Raw genomic sequence first — 17509 nt, forward strand, 5'->3', positions numbered from 1 at the left:
GCAGCACACTGCCCAGCCGGGTGCAAGCTCCTGGAAGGCCCCCATTTCTGGCCACTAAGGCACACAGCGTGGAGAGGGCCTCAGACAGGACCCTGACCCTCAGGCCTTTAGAACTGACAGGGCCCCTATGGCTGAATCCCACCTAGAGTACTCACTAGCTCTGGGCTGTGAGGAAGCTCTTTAACGTCTCAGACCCTCAGTTTCTCCACCTGAAAATGACTCTCTTCAGAAACAGAGATGGGGATGATAAAGCCAGTGATTCGCAGGAGTAGCTACCATCATATAGGATATATTTGTGCAGTGAAGTATCTGAGGGCCCAATTCAAGTGAGGTTGCTTTCCATTTCCAGGCTCCATGCTGGGGATTGGGCCGTGAGTGGGTCCATTAGTCAGGATGCACCAGGCTGTGCTGTATAACAAACAACCCCCAAGTCTCAGGGGCCTACTAGAGCACAGATGTACTTCTCTATTAGGCTGCGTATCCAACATGCAGAGTCACTCAGAGAGTGACCGTGCTTCCGAGATGACCAGGGCCAGCGTGGAACTGCTTACCGCTCCCACCAGAAGTGACGTATGTCACTCCCGTTCCCGTTGTGTTGGTGGAGGCAAATCACGTGGCTGTACTTACCTCCAAAGGGCGAGGGAAGTGCAATCTTCCCACATTCCCACAGGAAAGACCGGACTCTTGGTGAACAGCGCTGACAATGACCGCAGTCAGCCAGCTTGTTTCCAGGTATAAGGAACTGACAGGCTTTCATGAGATATAGTTCAGGACTAATTTAGTCCAAGTTTGCACTGGTACAAGTTTGATTTGTGGTTTCGCCTGCCATCTTCCTCTAAAATGGCAGTGGCAAGCTTGAAAAGAGGCCTATCTTCTGTAATTTTTAACGAACTTGGGTTTCGTATGTAGGTAGAGATTACACACACACAGACTCTCAGGAAATAAAACGTGCCAACTGGTAGTGATGAGCCATGAGGCACTCATCCACCTCAGCTTGATGGTGGCCTCTGTCACTGTCCCTGGCATCACTTGTATTGTCATCTGTCTCCATTCTGGAAGCCAAATACAACTGCAGGCCCTGCTGTCCATGACCCCCCCCCCCTCAGCCCAGGGAGTGTCCTGCAACCCTACAGCAGGCTGACTCAGGACCCTTGGGGCTACACTGACACAGGCATTTAACAACCAGCTGGATGGGGGGCCCATCAGAGAATTTAGCCCTTGAGTCTCCTGGAGTGAGCCCAGAGTTATTTCATTCAGGACATAACCCAGCGACAGGGGAGGAGGACACAGGGACCTGGGCCCATTTGTCCACCACTCCGGGGGGAGGGGGCTTTAAGCTGAGCTCTTCTGGCTGGGGGCATCTGACCCTCTTCCCTCCCTCGGTCTCTCCTCCTCCCTCCCCAAGGAACACAAGGGCAGGATGCTGGGTGAGGGGGGCAGCTGTGGGCCTCTGGGGGCAGGTGTGGGCTGGAGAGAGTGACACCTGTCTCCTTTCGACGCACTAGAGAGAGCCCAGCGTTCTCAGCAAGTGTGTCAGAGGGGTGTAAGGTCCTGTCTCAGGCGGCGCCTCACCTGCCTTCCCAGCACCCAAGCTGAGTCAGTCCCGAGAACAACCCACGCAGTGACAAGCCTCGAGTGGTGGAGACGCTTGGGGAGAGGACTCCACAAAGGAATGCTGTGCATTTTGTCATCTGAGCATCGTGACAAGGCTATGGCAGTGGGCGGGAAACCAAGACTCAGACGAATGTTACCGGTTCGTCCTAGGGGCCTCAACAAGCTAGTGGGAATGCCTGGTACAGATGTGGGCTCTGGACTCCTTGCCCAGTGCTCTGAGGAAACAGAACAGGGCCCAGAGGCACTGATCGAAGGCCAAGGCCCACGCCAATGACAGACGTGCCTGCATGTGGCAAAAGGAAGGTCTGGGTTGAGAAAGATCTGTCAGCTTGAATTACTTATTCGGGACTTTTGAGGGAGGATGGGGAAGAATGGAGGTCTTCCCTCGCTCATTCCCACAGAGCAGGAGGCTGCACGCAAAGACAGTGACATCCTGAGTTTCCTTGGGAATGGAAGGTCGGCATCAGTGTCAAGGGGAAGCCACAGTGTGCCTCCCTGAGCAGCACAAAGCCTACCTGCCCAGCTCAGGCAGGTGCTCTGGTGTGGATGCCACTGCCCTCCAGCCTCCCTCTGTCCCTTCGCACCAACCTGTGTCAGAACCCCAGATCATACTGTACTATGCTATCACCTCCTCTATACCCTGAGGAGACCCTCGAGAGGAAGGATCTCCATTGCCCTATCTGTTGAGTCTAGATTTTTTTTAACTTTTTTTTTTAAGTAATCTCTATGCCTTACATGGGGCTCAAACTCATGACCCCAAGATCAAGAGTCACATGCTCTACGAACTGAGCCAGCCGGGTGCCCCAAGTCTAGATTTTTTTTTAAAGTACAGGCTGACTACCCATCAGACTCCCCATCACTACGACCCACCCTAAGTTTGCACTGCTGTGCCATGGGTTGCCTCGGAGACCCAGGGTCTTCCTGGCTCGCTCTGCGCTCTCTGAGAAAGTTCAGCCAGGGCTCCTGAGAACATCTGGGGATGCCAGTGCTTCTCGGGTCTTGTTGACATCCTTAGCCAGAAAGTACCTCAAGCCCCAGCTCTATAGGTAGACCTCCCTGGACCCCTCATGATGGTTTTTGCAGAGGTACGGAGCCCACCCACCACTAGGACAAGCACTTACTTCACCGGGTTGGAGGAGGAAGGCTAGGGGTGGTCAGGAAAGGAGAGACCAGGCCTGGGGGACAAGAAAACCTGGGCTCCGTCCTAGCACAGCCAGTGACTTGCGGGCGACTTTGGCCAAGTCCCAGCCTCCTTGGGGCTCAGTTTCCTGACTGTCAAAGTGGACCCACAGCAGCCCTCAGCATCCCCGCAGCATGGCGGGTAAATGCGCCATGGGGCTAAGGTGTCTGGGTTCAAATCCCTGCCCCGTCCTTAACGGCGTCGTGCACATAGGCAAGTTACTTAACCTCTCTGTGCCCCATTTTCCCCATCCGTGAAACAGACTGCTAACACTACCTCATAGGGTAGTTGTGAAGCTTAACTGGGTTGATCTATATAACAGAGACCTGGCACACAGAAAGCACTCTGGGTTTATCACCATTTATTGTTATTTCCTCCCCACACCACCACGGCAGGGTGACACTGATGTCCTTAGAGCTCCTTAGGGAGACAGGAGCGTGGGGAAGAAGGGCGGTGGGCCGCCCAGCGCGGCTGCCTGGGATACCAGCTGGACCTGTCAGTGCTTGCTCAGCAAGCCCAGGCCTGGTTGGTGGTCCTGGGCCACTTTGGTTTTTCTCTTCTTTCTTCCTTCTTGCCTTCACCAAATCTGCAAGCAGAATTGGGTTTGCCAAACAATTGTGCTATCTTGTCATATACCCACTGATCCCCGAGCCAGTTTCTGATCTGCCTCTGCATCTAGATGCCTCCTACCACCTTCCCAGCTTGTGGACCAGGCTCCAAATGGGGCTCTGTCTGTGCCGTCTTAGAGCAGACGGGATTAAGGCCTAGGCTGTTGTGTCAGCTCGGCCCCTTGCCATCGGGCCTCAGCCCCCACCCCCACAACACACACACCTGTCGCCTGGCCCCGCAGCCCTGACCTCCCCAGTCACGCTCCAGCCACGCAGGCAGCTCTCAGAAGCTTCACCCTGCACCCAGCAAAGCAAAGGCACATACCAGACAAAACGCCTCACCCTTCCTAAAGGGGCACTCTGTGGCCTGAAAGACAGTAGCCAACGTGAAAGAGGCCCTTGTAGGGCTGTGGGGCGTATAAATGGGCTGGGCTGAGGCTTTCACTGCCACCTGGTGCCAGAGGTCTAGGCGGGTGGCGGGGGTGTCTCTGGGCTGGGGTCCTGAACAAATTGATAGGTACTCTGTGCATGCAGCCAGCTGGCCGTGCCCATGGTCTGGACTGAAGGTCATTTAGAATGTTAATCATGTCCAGTCCTGCCTAGCTTGGTGGCATCCGTGGCCAGGAGTCCAGCGGAGAAGAGAATTAATAACTCGGCGGTGATGGGCACCCCTGTGAGAATGTCCTCTCACACAGGACAGGACGTATGTGGCCAGAAGAGCCTCCCCTCACAGTGTCTCCTTGGCACTCTCCTGAGACAAAGTCACGAAGTCTTTGGGGGCTGCATTTCCAGCCCAGAGTTCCAGCAAGCCCACCCTTCAGGAGGGAAAGGGAACAGCAGGTAACAGAGGACGAGGCCCAGAGACAGGCGGCCCCCACTTTGCTCCTGTCTCGCTCCTGGTCCACACCAGAGCCCAGGTAGGGCATTTCACGCCTCACTTCCCTCACGTGCAAAGCGGCAGTAAGAAAGGCTCCCTTTCTTACAACCCAGAGCTGTTGGGAAAATACGACCGCCACAGCAATAATGCTAGAAATAATAATGATAAATCACATTTATTGAGTAGTTAACTCTGGGCCTTCAGCTAACCTTTTCATGGGCTTTATCTCAATTTTGTCCTAAGTCCATGAGGTAGGTATCCTTACTATTTCTTTCTATAGATGGGGAAAGTGGGGCCCAGAGAGGTTTGGTAACTTCTCAAGGTCACACAGCAATTATGTTGTGGAGCCATGATGCAGACGGATGTGCACAGCTGTGCCGTACAAAACTGAAGCTTTCCTGTACCCCCTAAGCCCATCCATGCAAGAGGCCGAGTGCCCCAACAGCGGGGACTCTGCTCTATTCTTGGGCCTGGAACAGACGTTCCCAAAGGCAGGCAGGAACCATGACAGGAGTCAAGACAATCTCTGCATTCTGGAAGCCTACAGTTGTGTATATTATTTGATTTTTTTTTAATTGTTTGAGTATTTAAATTCAAAAGGCACAGAACAGTATTTACAGAAGTCTACCTCTCATCCTGGCTCCCTGGAGGCAATCACTGTTACCAGTTTCTTGCAACAGATTATTCTGGAAGTGATTGATGTCTCTTTACAGTCTTGTTCAACTACCAGTGGGTCGTGGCTGGGAACCGTGGGTCCTTCTGCTTCCCCCAGCACACCGTCTCCCTCACGTCATTTCTACCTTCCTCCTCTGCTCTCAGGGGTCCCCTCCCAGGCTCACAGAGAGACAGCTGTGCCCTGACGGTGGCGAAGGCCAAGAAGGAGAAAGCTGGGGAACGCTGACAGCCCGCCTCCTGTCCAGGAGCCGCTACCCCTACCCCAGGCCTTCCTCCTGTGGACACATGGTTGTGCAGGACAGCACGGATGCCGGGGATGCCAGAGTGGGCGTGCAGCTACAGCCCTTCCTGCACCAGGTCGGGGGGCACCTGAGCGTGATGAAGTATGATGAGCACACTGTGTGCAAGCCCCTCGTCTCCCGGGAGCAGAGGTTCTACGAATCCCTGCCTCTGGCCATGAAGCGGTTCACTCCTCAGTACAAAGGTGAGTGTCCAGACACGGCTCTGTGCCTGCCACACTGGGGGAGGCCTAGCCGCGTGCGCCCGCTGTTTCCTCGTGCCGGGTGGTGTGTGTAAGAGTTGCCACGGAGACACGCCCCCCTCCCACAGCCCGGTTGGCCTTCACTGTCCTAGTTTCTCTGAACCCTTCAAGCCTCTGGGCCTGGAGTCTAATGCCGTTTGGCAACCCTACAAATTAGCGCAAGCCACCACACTTCGAGGAATTGAGAACGGAATAAAATGATACCCCAGCCCCACCCTGCTCTGCTAGGGTATCCGGTCTGTGCTTCGGGAGTGCCATGGCTGGGTCCCGTGACCAGGGCTGGGAAAGACAGGACGGGCTGAGGCCTCCTTCACCTCTGGAGGCCCAGGCGGGTGAGAGGAGCCTCAGGCCTGGGTCAGGGCATGAAGGAGTTGGGACCCGACAGGTTTAGAAAACCAGAATTCCTGCCCTCAACTTGTGGCAAAGCCAGGGCCATGGGTTGCCTTTGAGGTTTAGCTGGGGAAACTGGGTACAGAGCAGTGTATGTTCTAGATCCGAGCACAAGGTGGGTTCTGGGGAGTGAAGGCGGGGTGGGGAGGGCTGCCGTCTGTGGGACTCCAGGCAGGGGCACTCTTGGCAGCCGGCCAGCATCCATGGGGCAGGCTTTTTGTGCACACCCAGCCTTCAGTAAATGCAGTTCACAGGGCTCTGCCAACCTCCAGCCCCTCAATGGGATGAGTGCCCAAAAATCTCTTTTAAAGGTGTTTAGATGTTGTGACTACAAGCTTCTGCCCTCATTATCTAAGCATCTGTAGTAAAAGTGATGATAATCTCCAAATAAGTCAGCCAAAAATTCACTTGCATTTCAATGACGAAGATACTTGGGAAGGATGGAGCCTATCTATATGGGTGTTTCTCAGAGTGTGACCTGGGATTGACCAACTTTACCAGAATTGCTGGTGTGTGGGTTACAATGCAGATTCCCAGGCTCCATTCCAGACCTGTGAACCAGAACCCCTGGGGTCAGGGTCCAGGAATGTGTATTTAACGTGTTCCAGACTGAGACTGACTGATAGGGGGTCAATGAGCCCTAGGCATTGCTTCAGCCCCAGCCTGCCAAGACCTTCTGAGAGTCTAAGACAAGACCCACGAGCATCATACGCTAAGAGACAGGGGCGGACGGGTGGTGTGCAGCCTGTGTGGGCCTCCCCTGAGGCCTCTGGGGCCGTAGGCCGGTGTTGCCCATCAGTTGTGGGTCACTGCCCATCTTGTCAGAGCACCCACTGGAATGAATGTCTGTCCTTTTGCAACTAAACTCAACCTAGCAAAGCGGTGGCAGGATCTTGCGTGGGGTGGCCTCCTGCCCACAGCATTTCACGCTTGTTGGACACAGCTCTGAAGCTGAGACAGACTGCCAGGACGGCCACAGGCAAGGCAGGAAAGTGAAGGAGGCTGGTTGGTCTGCAGGACCCCATCCTGATGCTCTGCCTGTGTCCCACGTGTCTACACGTGCCCATTCCTCTGGGCAGGAGAACAATGGCACCACTCTCAGGCACCCTCAGGCACTGGTCTACTGTCCAGACCCCTACTCCACCCTGCCTCCCAGTTCTAGTTGGGCCCATCCCAGTACTGCCTGCCTTAGGGCCCTGCTGACTTGATAGATTAATTTCAGCCAAGGCATCACAGCTACGTGTATCAATGGCCATAGAGCATGCTTCAGTCTCTGCCTTCCCCTAGGAGATGCTGTTTCCACACAAGTCGGGAGGGGACTGGGTCAGGGAAACACATGACACCCTCCGGCGAGACCACATAGCCCTGCTGAAGGTGAGGCAGAGCTTCCACACTGGGGCGACACCCAAACGTGAGGTTTCAATGATGCAGAAACACGGATTCACTCAACAGCCAGAACACAATCCATGAGGTGCCACGGGCCAGGCACCACCTAAGGAAACACACATCTAGGGAGACACAAGAGAAAGGCACCGAACCAGGACCCTCACACTCTCAGATGCCTGGAACAGGTTGCTGAGGTCAGGTTTTAGATGGGAAACAGTCCCTACAAGGGCCCTCGGGCTGCGTGGGCTTCTTGTTTCACCGGAGAAGAAAAGTGGTGTCAGCTTGGTGTTCACTCAGTAGTTTCCACGTGTTAACTCAATCCTCACGACAACCTTCTGACGGAGCTACTATTATTATCCCCGTTTCACAGGTGAGGAAACTGAGGTACAGAGAGGTGACATGACTTGCCTCAGGCCACACAGCCAGTGAGAGGCAGAGCCAGGATTCAAAGCTCCGAGGTCTGGCTCCCAAGCGTGGGCTCTCGGGCACCCAGGCCCGCTCCACCAGCACGGTCACCCAAGAGATGGGCTCCTCACAGGCCAGTGCTCAGGGGCTCATCTAGCCCAACAAAGGAGGGGATGTGACTTGCCCTGATCCGCTCAGCTAGTGACCTTAGATCAGGGAGGCTCGAAGGCCCACAAGGCTGCCACAGGGGGGTCTCCCTTTTTCTCCCCCATGGGAATGGCCCCAGAGAGAGGGGCTGTTTCTCTAGTGGCCACTGCAATGCCATGGAGCACACCCTCTCCCTTCTCACTGCCCCGTGCTGTGGTGGCATCAGGGAGTGTTAGGCAGGGATATCACTCCCAAAGGTAGCCTCCCCATGACAGGAGCTTGCCTCGACCTCCTGCTGGGCTCCTTGGCCATGACATCTTAGGGGCTGCATCCCTCTGCCTCCCAGTGTACCTGTCAGCTTTGAGTGAGCAAGGACGTACTTCTAGGTCCAGCTGGTTGACGGACGAGCCAGATTCATATTACAGACACCGGCAAATAAATGCTCTCACGAGCTTAAAAATAAATGCATGACAGTATATTCATGGAGGCTGGGGAAGCTGCTTGGCCAAACCGAAATTGCTGAGATGCTCCGGGCATGGCGGTTGGGCCGTAAGCACTCTCGTCTGCCCAGCTGGCAGGGCTGCAGGTTGAGGTGCTTGGGGAGGGCTGGTGAGCAGGCAGGCAGGGCTCCCCTGGCCAGGCAGAGGCCGCAGAGTGCCGGGAGCCCATGGCCCTCTGAGGCCTAGTTCCCACGGACACACAAGGCAAGCTGGAAAGCCAGGCCAGGCCCAACATGATTCTTGACTACAAACCAATCCAGGCCCCGAGGAGTCTGGATTCCATTGACACGCTGCTTCAGTAAAGAAAGAGCTGGCATGTTGAGATGGCCAGGCAGCTATCTGCTATGGGTCTCAGGCTTCAGAAGGAAGGTCTGGGCTGAGCTGCAGAGTGATGTGGGAGACGGAGGGAAGGCAGATAGATGGAGACACAGAGCCAGAGGCGTGCAGGAAGCCGGAGCACGAAGGCACAGACCTGGAGTCTGGCTGTGTAGCTCTGACAACATGAGAAATAGAAATGCCTTTTGGATTTTATTGGTTTTGGGTTCTCTGCACCTCTGCTCGCCTCCATTTATTTAGACACTCAGATCTGATGAGACCAGACAAGAGCTGGAGCCTACGGAAGCGGATGAAGGTCACATTTCTTGTCCTTCCAGGGAAGCCTCCCGGGGTTGAGGCTCCCCGAGACAGCGGTTTCTTGCAGGCTTGGCACCATAGTCCCACAGATGGGAGAGGCCAGACGGTGAGCTGAACTTTACAAGTCCCCAAAGGGCCCTGCCCTTGGCTGGCACACCATCCAGGGCTCCCCCAGGCAGCCAGGAGACTCCAAGCTCCTCAAGGACAAGCACCAAGGCCGGTGCTCTCCTTTCTCCACTGTGGAGTGGTGGCTCTGGGGCCTGGTGCTGGTTTCTAGGTCAGTCCTCCTCCCCAGATCATGCACAGAGACCCTCCTGCCTGAGAAAACAGGAATGGAAATGTAAACACCATGTCCTCAGGCTTCTCAGCACTCCCAACCCTCTGTACTGATGACCCTCTCACACATTGGTGGCCTCATGGCCTCTCTGACTGTTCCCACGGAACAGAATCGCCAAAACAAATGTGATAGGGACACAGCAGGAGTGTCCCTCGTCTACACACAAGTAAACACAGCATGATGACACCGGAGTCTCCCGATGAAGTCCTTGGCTCCGTGGTACAGCTTGTTCCTTCTTCCGTATCCGCACCTGGTGTGGCCTTCTCAGAGCTCCACTGCTCACAAACTGTATGACCCCGGGCAAGTTATTCCAGCTCTCTGGGTCTCGGTGACCACAGGCAAGCACCTTACAGGCTAAGTGTCACTCAGTGGAAACAAAGCAAAAGCACCAATGCTGGCACCTGGCAGAGATTATCACTACGGTAGCTCTTGCCCTGACCTGCATCAGCCCTTGTTCTCACGAGCGACACAGCTCAGGCAGGCTCCACCGAGAGATGCGTGCCAGTGTGCAGGTAAACTACAAAATGCCAGGTTCAGGTACAGTATTACTAGTAGTATCATCACTAGTTCACAGGACTCAGGGGCCTGAGAGATGCTGAGGCAGAGCAGAATTTTTTTAAAGGAACTGGAAAAAAACTGCATGTCACTGTCAGGCTGCAAAATTAGGGCACTGGGAATCTGAGATGACAGGACTGGCCCAGAGAGACCGCTGAGCCAGACGCAGATGGCCCTGAAGAGCGACTTGCTGAATTATAGAGCAGCCCTGAAAATGAGCGTCCGCCCTGACCAGCCCGGGCAGGGACGCGAGCAGGGAAATCAGCTGCCTTGAGTGCTGGTTCAGCAGAAATTACCACTTGTGCTGAGAAAGTGACCAAGTGGTCGGGGGAGGAAATGAATACCTGAGAGGACATGATCACATGCAACCCACCTTCTCTCAGTCAGAGTCCCAGCAGAAAATGAGCGGCGTGTTTAAAGGGGTTTAAATGAAGAGAATTTTTAGAGGGACTGCTTGTAGAAGGGCATGCAGGATTAAGGGAACAACTGGGGGTGACGAGGCACCCAGGGACCAGCACCACTGCAAGGCTGTAACCATCCCTAGACCTGAAGGGCCGAAGTCAGGGAGTGGTGTCACTGACCCAGCAAGAGGAAGGCCACAGAGGGACAGGATGACACTGCAACAGGGAGGGCGCCGCTGGGATAAGTACCTCGACCTCTCTCCCGCCCCGCCCCATCTCCTGCCAGTGCCAATGTCCTCCACTAGCCAAACCCATGGGAAACGGGGCGGGGGGGGGGGCAAGGAAGCCACTGGTGCACCCCACAGGGTCAGCCTCTGAGGCACAAGGCAGGTTGGAGACAGGTGGAGAGAAGCTTGGTGGGAGGAGGAGCAAACTGAATACTCATGGCATCAGCTACAGAAGAACAGGGAACTAAGAACTCCAGAGATCCAGTCCTCACAAAACCATTCACATGGCTGTCTCCTGCCACCACCGAGAATAGGGTTCCACCTCCACCAGAACTCTGGCGAGGCTGAGCACCCACTGATACTGAGCCCCACGGAGAAAGACCTGGGCTGTGCCCTCTGAGCAAGAAATCCAAAAGGGGGTGCCCACAGAGGCATTGACATACACGCCAGAGCTAACTACCTGACCTGGCCGACGTCGTGGAGGGGAAGCCCAATTAGCACATTTGTTCACTGGGTCTCCTCACCCTCTTCACTCTCATAAGCAGCGACTGGAGCAGGCTGTCGTGCCTTGATTATAAACACCAATGGTCAGGAGGTACCATAGCTGGAGAAATCCCACCAGTCCTCTGTTTTATATCAAAGAACCATGTTCTGTCAATAATATTCATGTGCTATGTGTATAACTGAAGGAAATGGTGAGCATCAGTGTTAAAGCCAGAGACGGGGCGGGGACAGGGTATAAATGAAGGCAACAGAGAAGCAGAGCCCCCAGAAGGCTGAGGCGAGCTTCCTGGCAGGAGCTGGTCAGACATAGATTAAAGGAAGGGAGAGCAAGGATGATGAAGGAGGCAAAGGGGAGGCACGGGATGGGCCCCAACTTCCCGCAAAGTCACCCTGGGAGAGGGGGCCCTCTTTGCAGAGGACCGGCTCTGATGACCCAAAGTTGGGCCCCTCTGGAAGAGCGGTATTGTCACTGGGAAGGTGCCACTGTGCACAGAGGAACCAGAAGGCGAGAACAAAATGTACAGGACTGGCTTTGCGAGCATGAAAGGACAGAGAGATGCAATAAAGCAGAGGCTGTGCCCAGATCAGCCCAAGGCTATTTTTTTTGCAGGCTCCATGGCCCTGGGCTCATTCTGGAACAGTCCCCATAGCTCTTCCTTGAGAGGAGAGTTAGGGAAGCGGAGAGGTCGATCAGTGCCATTAGAACTACAATTCAAAAGGATGTCACCCCTTGTCACGCGTCCACCAGGTAAATTCCATCTGGTTTTCCCCTCCTCTCCCTCCCCCCGTGTGCTCTGCAGGCACCATCACGGTGCATCTCCGAAAAGACAGCCGAGGCCATCTCAGCCTGGTAGCGAACCCACTGAAGGAGAACCGGGGGCCCTTCAAGGTCTCCACGGAGTCGGCGGCAGTGGCAATATGGCAGACTCTCCAGCAGACCACCAGCGGCAGCGGTGGCGCCCACACCCTCGCCCAGTGGCAGCACACTCAGCTGGCACACTCACTCAAGGAGAGGTGAGGGCCACTTGGCAGGATGACAGAAACCCACTGGGGATCAGCACCGTTCCCACCTGGGCCAAGCCTAGCAGCTCCCCAATGGGGCCAAGAAAGTGAGAAATTCAGATAAAGGCTCCATCTAGAAACACCAATGTGACCAAAGAAACGAAAGGACTTCCGTTCATGCCATTTTAGAGGGAGGACTCCGATGCCTTTCTCTCAGCAGCTGCCGCACATGCAGAGTCCTGCACAGAGCAGGCATTTAGTACACGCTTGTTTAATTACATACCTGTTTCACTGAGACCATGAAGTGTCTCTGGTGGGGGGAGGGGGTGGAATGCAAAGACCCAGAACAGTTGACACGAAGCAAAGTGGCTAATGGCAGTCAGAAATCACCTTTCCTTAAGGGCCAGGAAGGGACGAGGAGAGAGATCAACACAGCCACCCCGCGGGACCTAGGAGACGCAGGCAGCTCAGGGCACCCGAGGTCCTGGAGAGGTCTCCAAAACCTCTGATACTGTTAGCTGACCTTTCTCAGATGGAAAGCACCCCTGGGGACTTATAAACCATTTACGGGGAAACAAAAGGGAGCTAATACAATGAAAATACCTCCCTTCCCCAAGGAGCACAGCGGATGTAATTAAGCCTCTTGGCTCAGCATCAGGAAGCGGGTACACATTATCTCCGTTTCACAGATGGGGAAGCCAAGGTGCACAGGACAGGAGAGAGGGTGGACCAAGGATCCCTGATTCCCACCCCTGTTGGCATTTTGAGGTCTCGAGGAAATAACAACACGGCACACAAACAGCCTAAACCCCGAGACTTCTGATTCCAGGCAGGGTCGCCGCCCCCGTGCTATGTTGCCTCAATAGTGCGAGAGTAATCCAGATCACTTACAAGTGAACTGAAACCACCACAGCCCTCTGATGAGGTGACACGCTCTAATGAATTATTCTGGGGTTTAGAGGGACCCCCTGCCAGGGCGGCAAGGTGGCCTGATCTGGTGCCCAGGGCCTGAATGCGGCAGGAGGGACTCTCCGAGGCCCCGCAGGCTTCCTGGAGAGTAGCCAGAGACAGTGCACTTCAGCGTCCAGCCCAGGAGAGCCCAGTCACAGGGACAGGCACCGGTGCCCTGACTGTCGTGCGCTTCCCTCGTCCACAGCTCAGCCACGTCCCTCCTGAGGTCAGAGTTCCACCTCAACGCCCACGTGTCCTCACTGGTGGAAGATGCTAACGGAAACCAGGCCGAGAGGAGGAGCTTTAACCCGTGGGGTCTGCAGTGTCACCTGGCCCACCTGACCCGCCTGTGCACTGAGTACCCGGAGAACCAGCTGCATCGTATCCTTGCCCGCACTCCCTGCCCCCTAGTGGGGTGGGGGTGGGGATTAAGAACAGCCATGCCGACGGAGGTGGGAGGGGAACAGGGCCAGGGGAGGGGTGGGTGGCGAGACAGAGACTGACACGTGAGGGAGACTTTGAGGCACAAGCCCTCAAGCCTAGGACCTAGAAGAAATCTCATCTCTCCAAAAAAAAAAATCAGAGCGGATGGGGAAGTCAGACTGGGATCTGGTCAGGCCGCTGCCTCTGCCACCCAGGGAAGCAAGGACAGGCTGGGCCAGGGGTCTCTGGGGGCAGACAGGAATGATGACTGCCACGCCGGGTGGGGGCGGCACACCCCATCCCCTCTTCTATCCCTCCAAATCCTCCCTGCAGATGTCTTCCTGTGGAGCTGATGGCGTGAGGGGGTGTGGCTCCCCCCTTAGGGAAGTGCCCCTAAGTGGACTCTTAGAGGAGTCACTCCCCCCTCATCCTCAGGCTGCCATGTTCTCAGCGAGCACATTTAGGCTTGCAATGCCCCTTTGTCAGCGCCGGGCTCCTTCCTGCAAACGAGTGACTGGTTTCACAGTGTTTACTAAGACACATCTGCAACCCTAATCCCTAAGAAGCTTTTGCAGGATAATTACTCCGCTGAAATTAATATTCCTGCAACTCATCTCCAAAGCTAACATCAACCCACTTCTCCCAAAAGGTATTGGCCCATTCAGTGACTTGAGGTTTTAGCCTTATGATTTTCTGCCATAAAATGTAAATTGGGCATGGCCTGCCAGGGATTTCACGCCCGCATTTAAATTTCAACCTCAGAGCAAAAAGGAAAAGGAAAAGCAGCTCACAGGCTCATAAACTCCCCCTAAGTAAATGGACTTATTAAAGCAGCCTGCAAAGCTAATACCTTGAATTCTTAAGAGGGACGCCGGACTTGTCTGTAAGGAGAGAAGGGAGAGAAGGACTGGCACTCAGGGTGGGGGCCTTCACGTCCTCGGAGCCTTCCTGAACTTGGTGTGACCAGGGTTTCTGTTGCTGGAAAACGTCGTGTCACAGTACAAGTACCCCTGTATCCTTGACCTGAAGATGGGGACCCGGCAGCACGGGGACGATGTGTCCGAGGAGAAGAAGGCCCGTCACATGAGGAAGTGTGCTCAGAGCACGTCAGCCTGCCTGGGCGTCCGCATCTGCGGCATGCAGGTAGGTGGCAGAGGGCCCGCTGGAGGGCGGGGCATCCTGGCACGTCCACTGTGGGGCAAGGGTGTCTCCCAACTGCCACCACTGCCCACGGAGCCCTTCGCTTGGGAAGCAACACAGGAGGCAGTCGGGCACAGCCCTTCCGCCCCGGAAATGCATATCCCGGTCTGTGACACGCTGGGATTTTTTTTTTAAGAGACCCTTTCAGGATAGTGGTGTCAAAAATCCACCATTTTTTAAACTCGGTCTCAGGGTCTCTGGCAGCTGAACTTCCCGGCGGCCACGTGGGTCCTGCCCACAGTGAGAGAAGACCTTTGACCGCAGCGTGTGAGCAGGGGCTGAGGAAAGAGCTGAAAAGGAGCCTCTCCGCTCACTCGCTCACTCAGCACACTCCGCTTCCTCAATTACTTGAATGATAAAGTCGAACCTCTCCTTCTCAGGGACTGTTGAGGCACTCTGCTCTTTGAATTCTTATTAGCCATTCCTTCTTCCTCCTCCACCTTTTCTGCTTTTCGCTGCCTGTTCTGGTTAGTGAAGTGGGAAGGTGGTAACCTATTCAGCGGAGGCAAAGGAACGGTTAATTTTTTTATTGCCCAGACTCTACCCTGTTTTTTGCAGCTCTGATGTGGCTTGTGGCAGAGGGGCTGCAGAACGGGAAGAAATAAACTTTCCCCACGCGTTCACTCTTACAGTCTATCTCCTCAAAGCAAAACCAGACACCGATTTGACGGTACACGTTCAAGCTTTCCTTAATTGAAACTGCCACCCCTTGAAGCTGGAAGTTGAGTCTATAAATTTGTTGCACAGATGTCCCTTGGGAGGCTTGGAACGCAGTCCTCAGGAGAATGCAGTGTGATGATTTGGGGTGTAAATGGAATCTCTCTCTGGACCTCAAATCTTCTGAAATTGATCTGATTTATTTAGACAGTGACACCCGTCGTGTATTTATGACGGCTAATTTAGCAGCCGATGTCCAGCCCTCCAAAGCAAGTCTATCATATCTTTCTGATTTTTTTTCCACACTGGTAGAAACATATCACATAATCTGAAGGCAGAAAAGACCTGAGAAACTGTCTTGGCCAGGTATGGGCTGCCCTTCCCAGGTGAGCCAGGGAAAGGTGTGCCAAGTCATGGCCATGCCAGCTACCGGCCTCGGTACAGCCTCTGCCATCTGAATGAAATGGGAGCGGTTGCCACTGTCCCCCCATCAGCATCTCCTCCATCTGCTCCCTTCCTGTGGCCAAGACATGACAGGGGAGGGGAGAGGAGCTGGTGCCAAGGAGGACCCACCAGCCCCACAGAGCTGCTGTGAACTGCCCCCCACCCACCCAGTCCAGGCTCCCCTCAACTGCACTGGCTGATCCATACCTGATCGAGCCCATCTTTTTATCTTTTTCTCTTCAGTCACCCTGCTCTACCCCAAGAGCTCTGTTTCCTTAGAATCTGCAGAGAAAGGACTTTATAAACTTCAGTGGGGAAAATTGAATCTAGTTGGCTTTCCAAGGCCATTGGCTGTGATTTCAGATTCCTGCTAAAGCTTACTAGTTTGGATTTGCTAATATTTGAATTGAAGAGGGCCAGAAGCCAGGGTTTAAATCATGATTTGGAGGATGACATTGGAAATTCACAAGAAAGGCAATCCAAAGCTTTTCCTCATGGGTGGAGGGTCACCTCTGTGGAGTGAAGGATCTTTACACCTTGGATTCCTATTAAAGGCCTGCACAGAAAGCATTTTAAAATGTGAAAGTTCCACTGGTGCTTGATGAAAGATCATCCTTCCATTCATTTCAGCCACTCTTGCCCTGCATCTCCCGGAAATCTGTTTATATATCACGTTAGCTTGTAACACTGCAACCATAGCAGGGACAATATTTTTTTTAAGTTGGCAATTCTTCACATTTTCTTTCTCTTTTTATTGGAAGGTTTATCAAATTGATAAGAAGCACTTTCTCTGCAAAGACAAGTATTATGGAAGAAAACTCTCTGTTGAGGGGTTCAGACAAGCCCTCCATCAGTTCCTACATGATGGAACCCGCCTCCGGACAGAGCTCCTGGAACCCATCCAGCGCCAGCTTCGGGCCCTCCTCTCGGTCATTCGGAACCAGAGCTCGTACCGGTTCTACTCCAGCTCTCTCCTCATCATCTATGATGGGCAGGAGCTGCCAGAAAGGACCTCAGAGGGCCTGCATCCTCCGGAGGCTCCGCAGCCGGACCACAGCAGCTCTTCTGGAAGCCTCTCCAAAGTTGACATCCGGATGATCGACTTTGCTCACACAACATACAAAGGCTCCTGGAATGAGCATACCACTTATGATGGACCAGATCCAGGCTATATTTTTGGCCTGGAAAACCTCATCCAGATCCTGCAGGATATTCAAGAGGGAGAATGAGGCTTGTTGCGCCTATCCAGATTTTTCTGGAGCGCAGATATCAAAAGGGACCTATTGGCAGCCGGGGTACTCTAGACACTGTTAGAGGTCTTTGTAATCATTATATCCATGTTTGAAAGCCATACGTGGCACATTAATGGCTGCTAAAGAAACCAGCTCTGGAGATAATTCCATGTACTCTGGCATCTTATGCTAATGCTGGTCGTCAGAGGCTGGACACGCAGTGTGAAATGGCACCATTTTAGAGTATACTGGAAGGCTGCAGCTTGAGTGAGAAGCCAGCATTACAGTGAGATTCTGGAGAATTCGCATTTAAAAATGCTTTTTGTTGTCATGCCGAAGTCTTGGCAAGCTGTGAGGCAAAAAACTCTACTTGAAGAAGACTTGAAGAGGGAGTTCATGAGTGTACGGCTTGTCTGCTCGCATGGGCTGCCCACTCCAAGGGCAGATACAACATTATAATGAATGACTGTCTCTTACCTTCTTAAGAGGCATTCTCTGTGGGGCAGGAAGAAGTGGGACAGATCTGCCCATCTCACCACCTTCCTGCCCAGGGTCTGAATGGACAAGGTCAATCCAGATACAGCCCAGGCAAATCAAGACCCCAGGTTCTCCATTGTTTC

At 54.0% G+C, this 17509-nt stretch overlaps 1 protein-coding gene across 1 annotated transcript; it reads left to right on the forward strand.

Moving 5' to 3' along the window:
- Positions 1 to 5224: 5224 nt before the first annotated feature.
- Positions 5225 to 16886, forward strand: IP6K3 (inositol hexakisphosphate kinase 3). The gene is made up of 5 exons (XM_047101391.1): positions 5225 to 5438; positions 11781 to 11994; positions 13139 to 13314; positions 14324 to 14499; positions 16419 to 16886. The coding sequence occupies exons 1-5, from the start codon at positions 5240 to 5242 to the stop codon at positions 16884 to 16886; spliced, it is 1233 nt and encodes a 410-aa protein (XP_046957347.1). The 5' UTR covers positions 5225 to 5239.
- The last annotated feature ends 623 nt before the right edge of the window (positions 16887 to 17509 follow it).

This window comes from Lynx rufus, unplaced genomic scaffold (assembly GCF_022079265.1).
Source record: "Lynx rufus isolate CCGP_SWC_20201006 ecotype Redwood Valley unplaced genomic scaffold, mLynRuf1.p SCAF_6, whole genome shotgun sequence".
NCBI lineage: Eukaryota > Metazoa > Chordata > Mammalia > Carnivora > Felidae > Lynx > Lynx rufus.

Coding starts and splice junctions, on each gene's coding strand:
- IP6K3 (XM_047101391.1), top strand. CDS start 5,240: ATGGTTGTGCAGGACAGCACGGATGCCGGGGATGCCAGAGTGGGCGTG. Junction 11,995..13,138: donor GCACACTCACTCAAGGAGAG/GTGAGGGCCACT, acceptor CCTCGTCCACAG/CTCAGCCACGTCCCTCCTGA. Junction 14,500..16,418: donor TCCGCATCTGCGGCATGCAG/GTAGGTGGCAGA, acceptor TTTTATTGGAAG/GTTTATCAAATTGATAAGAA.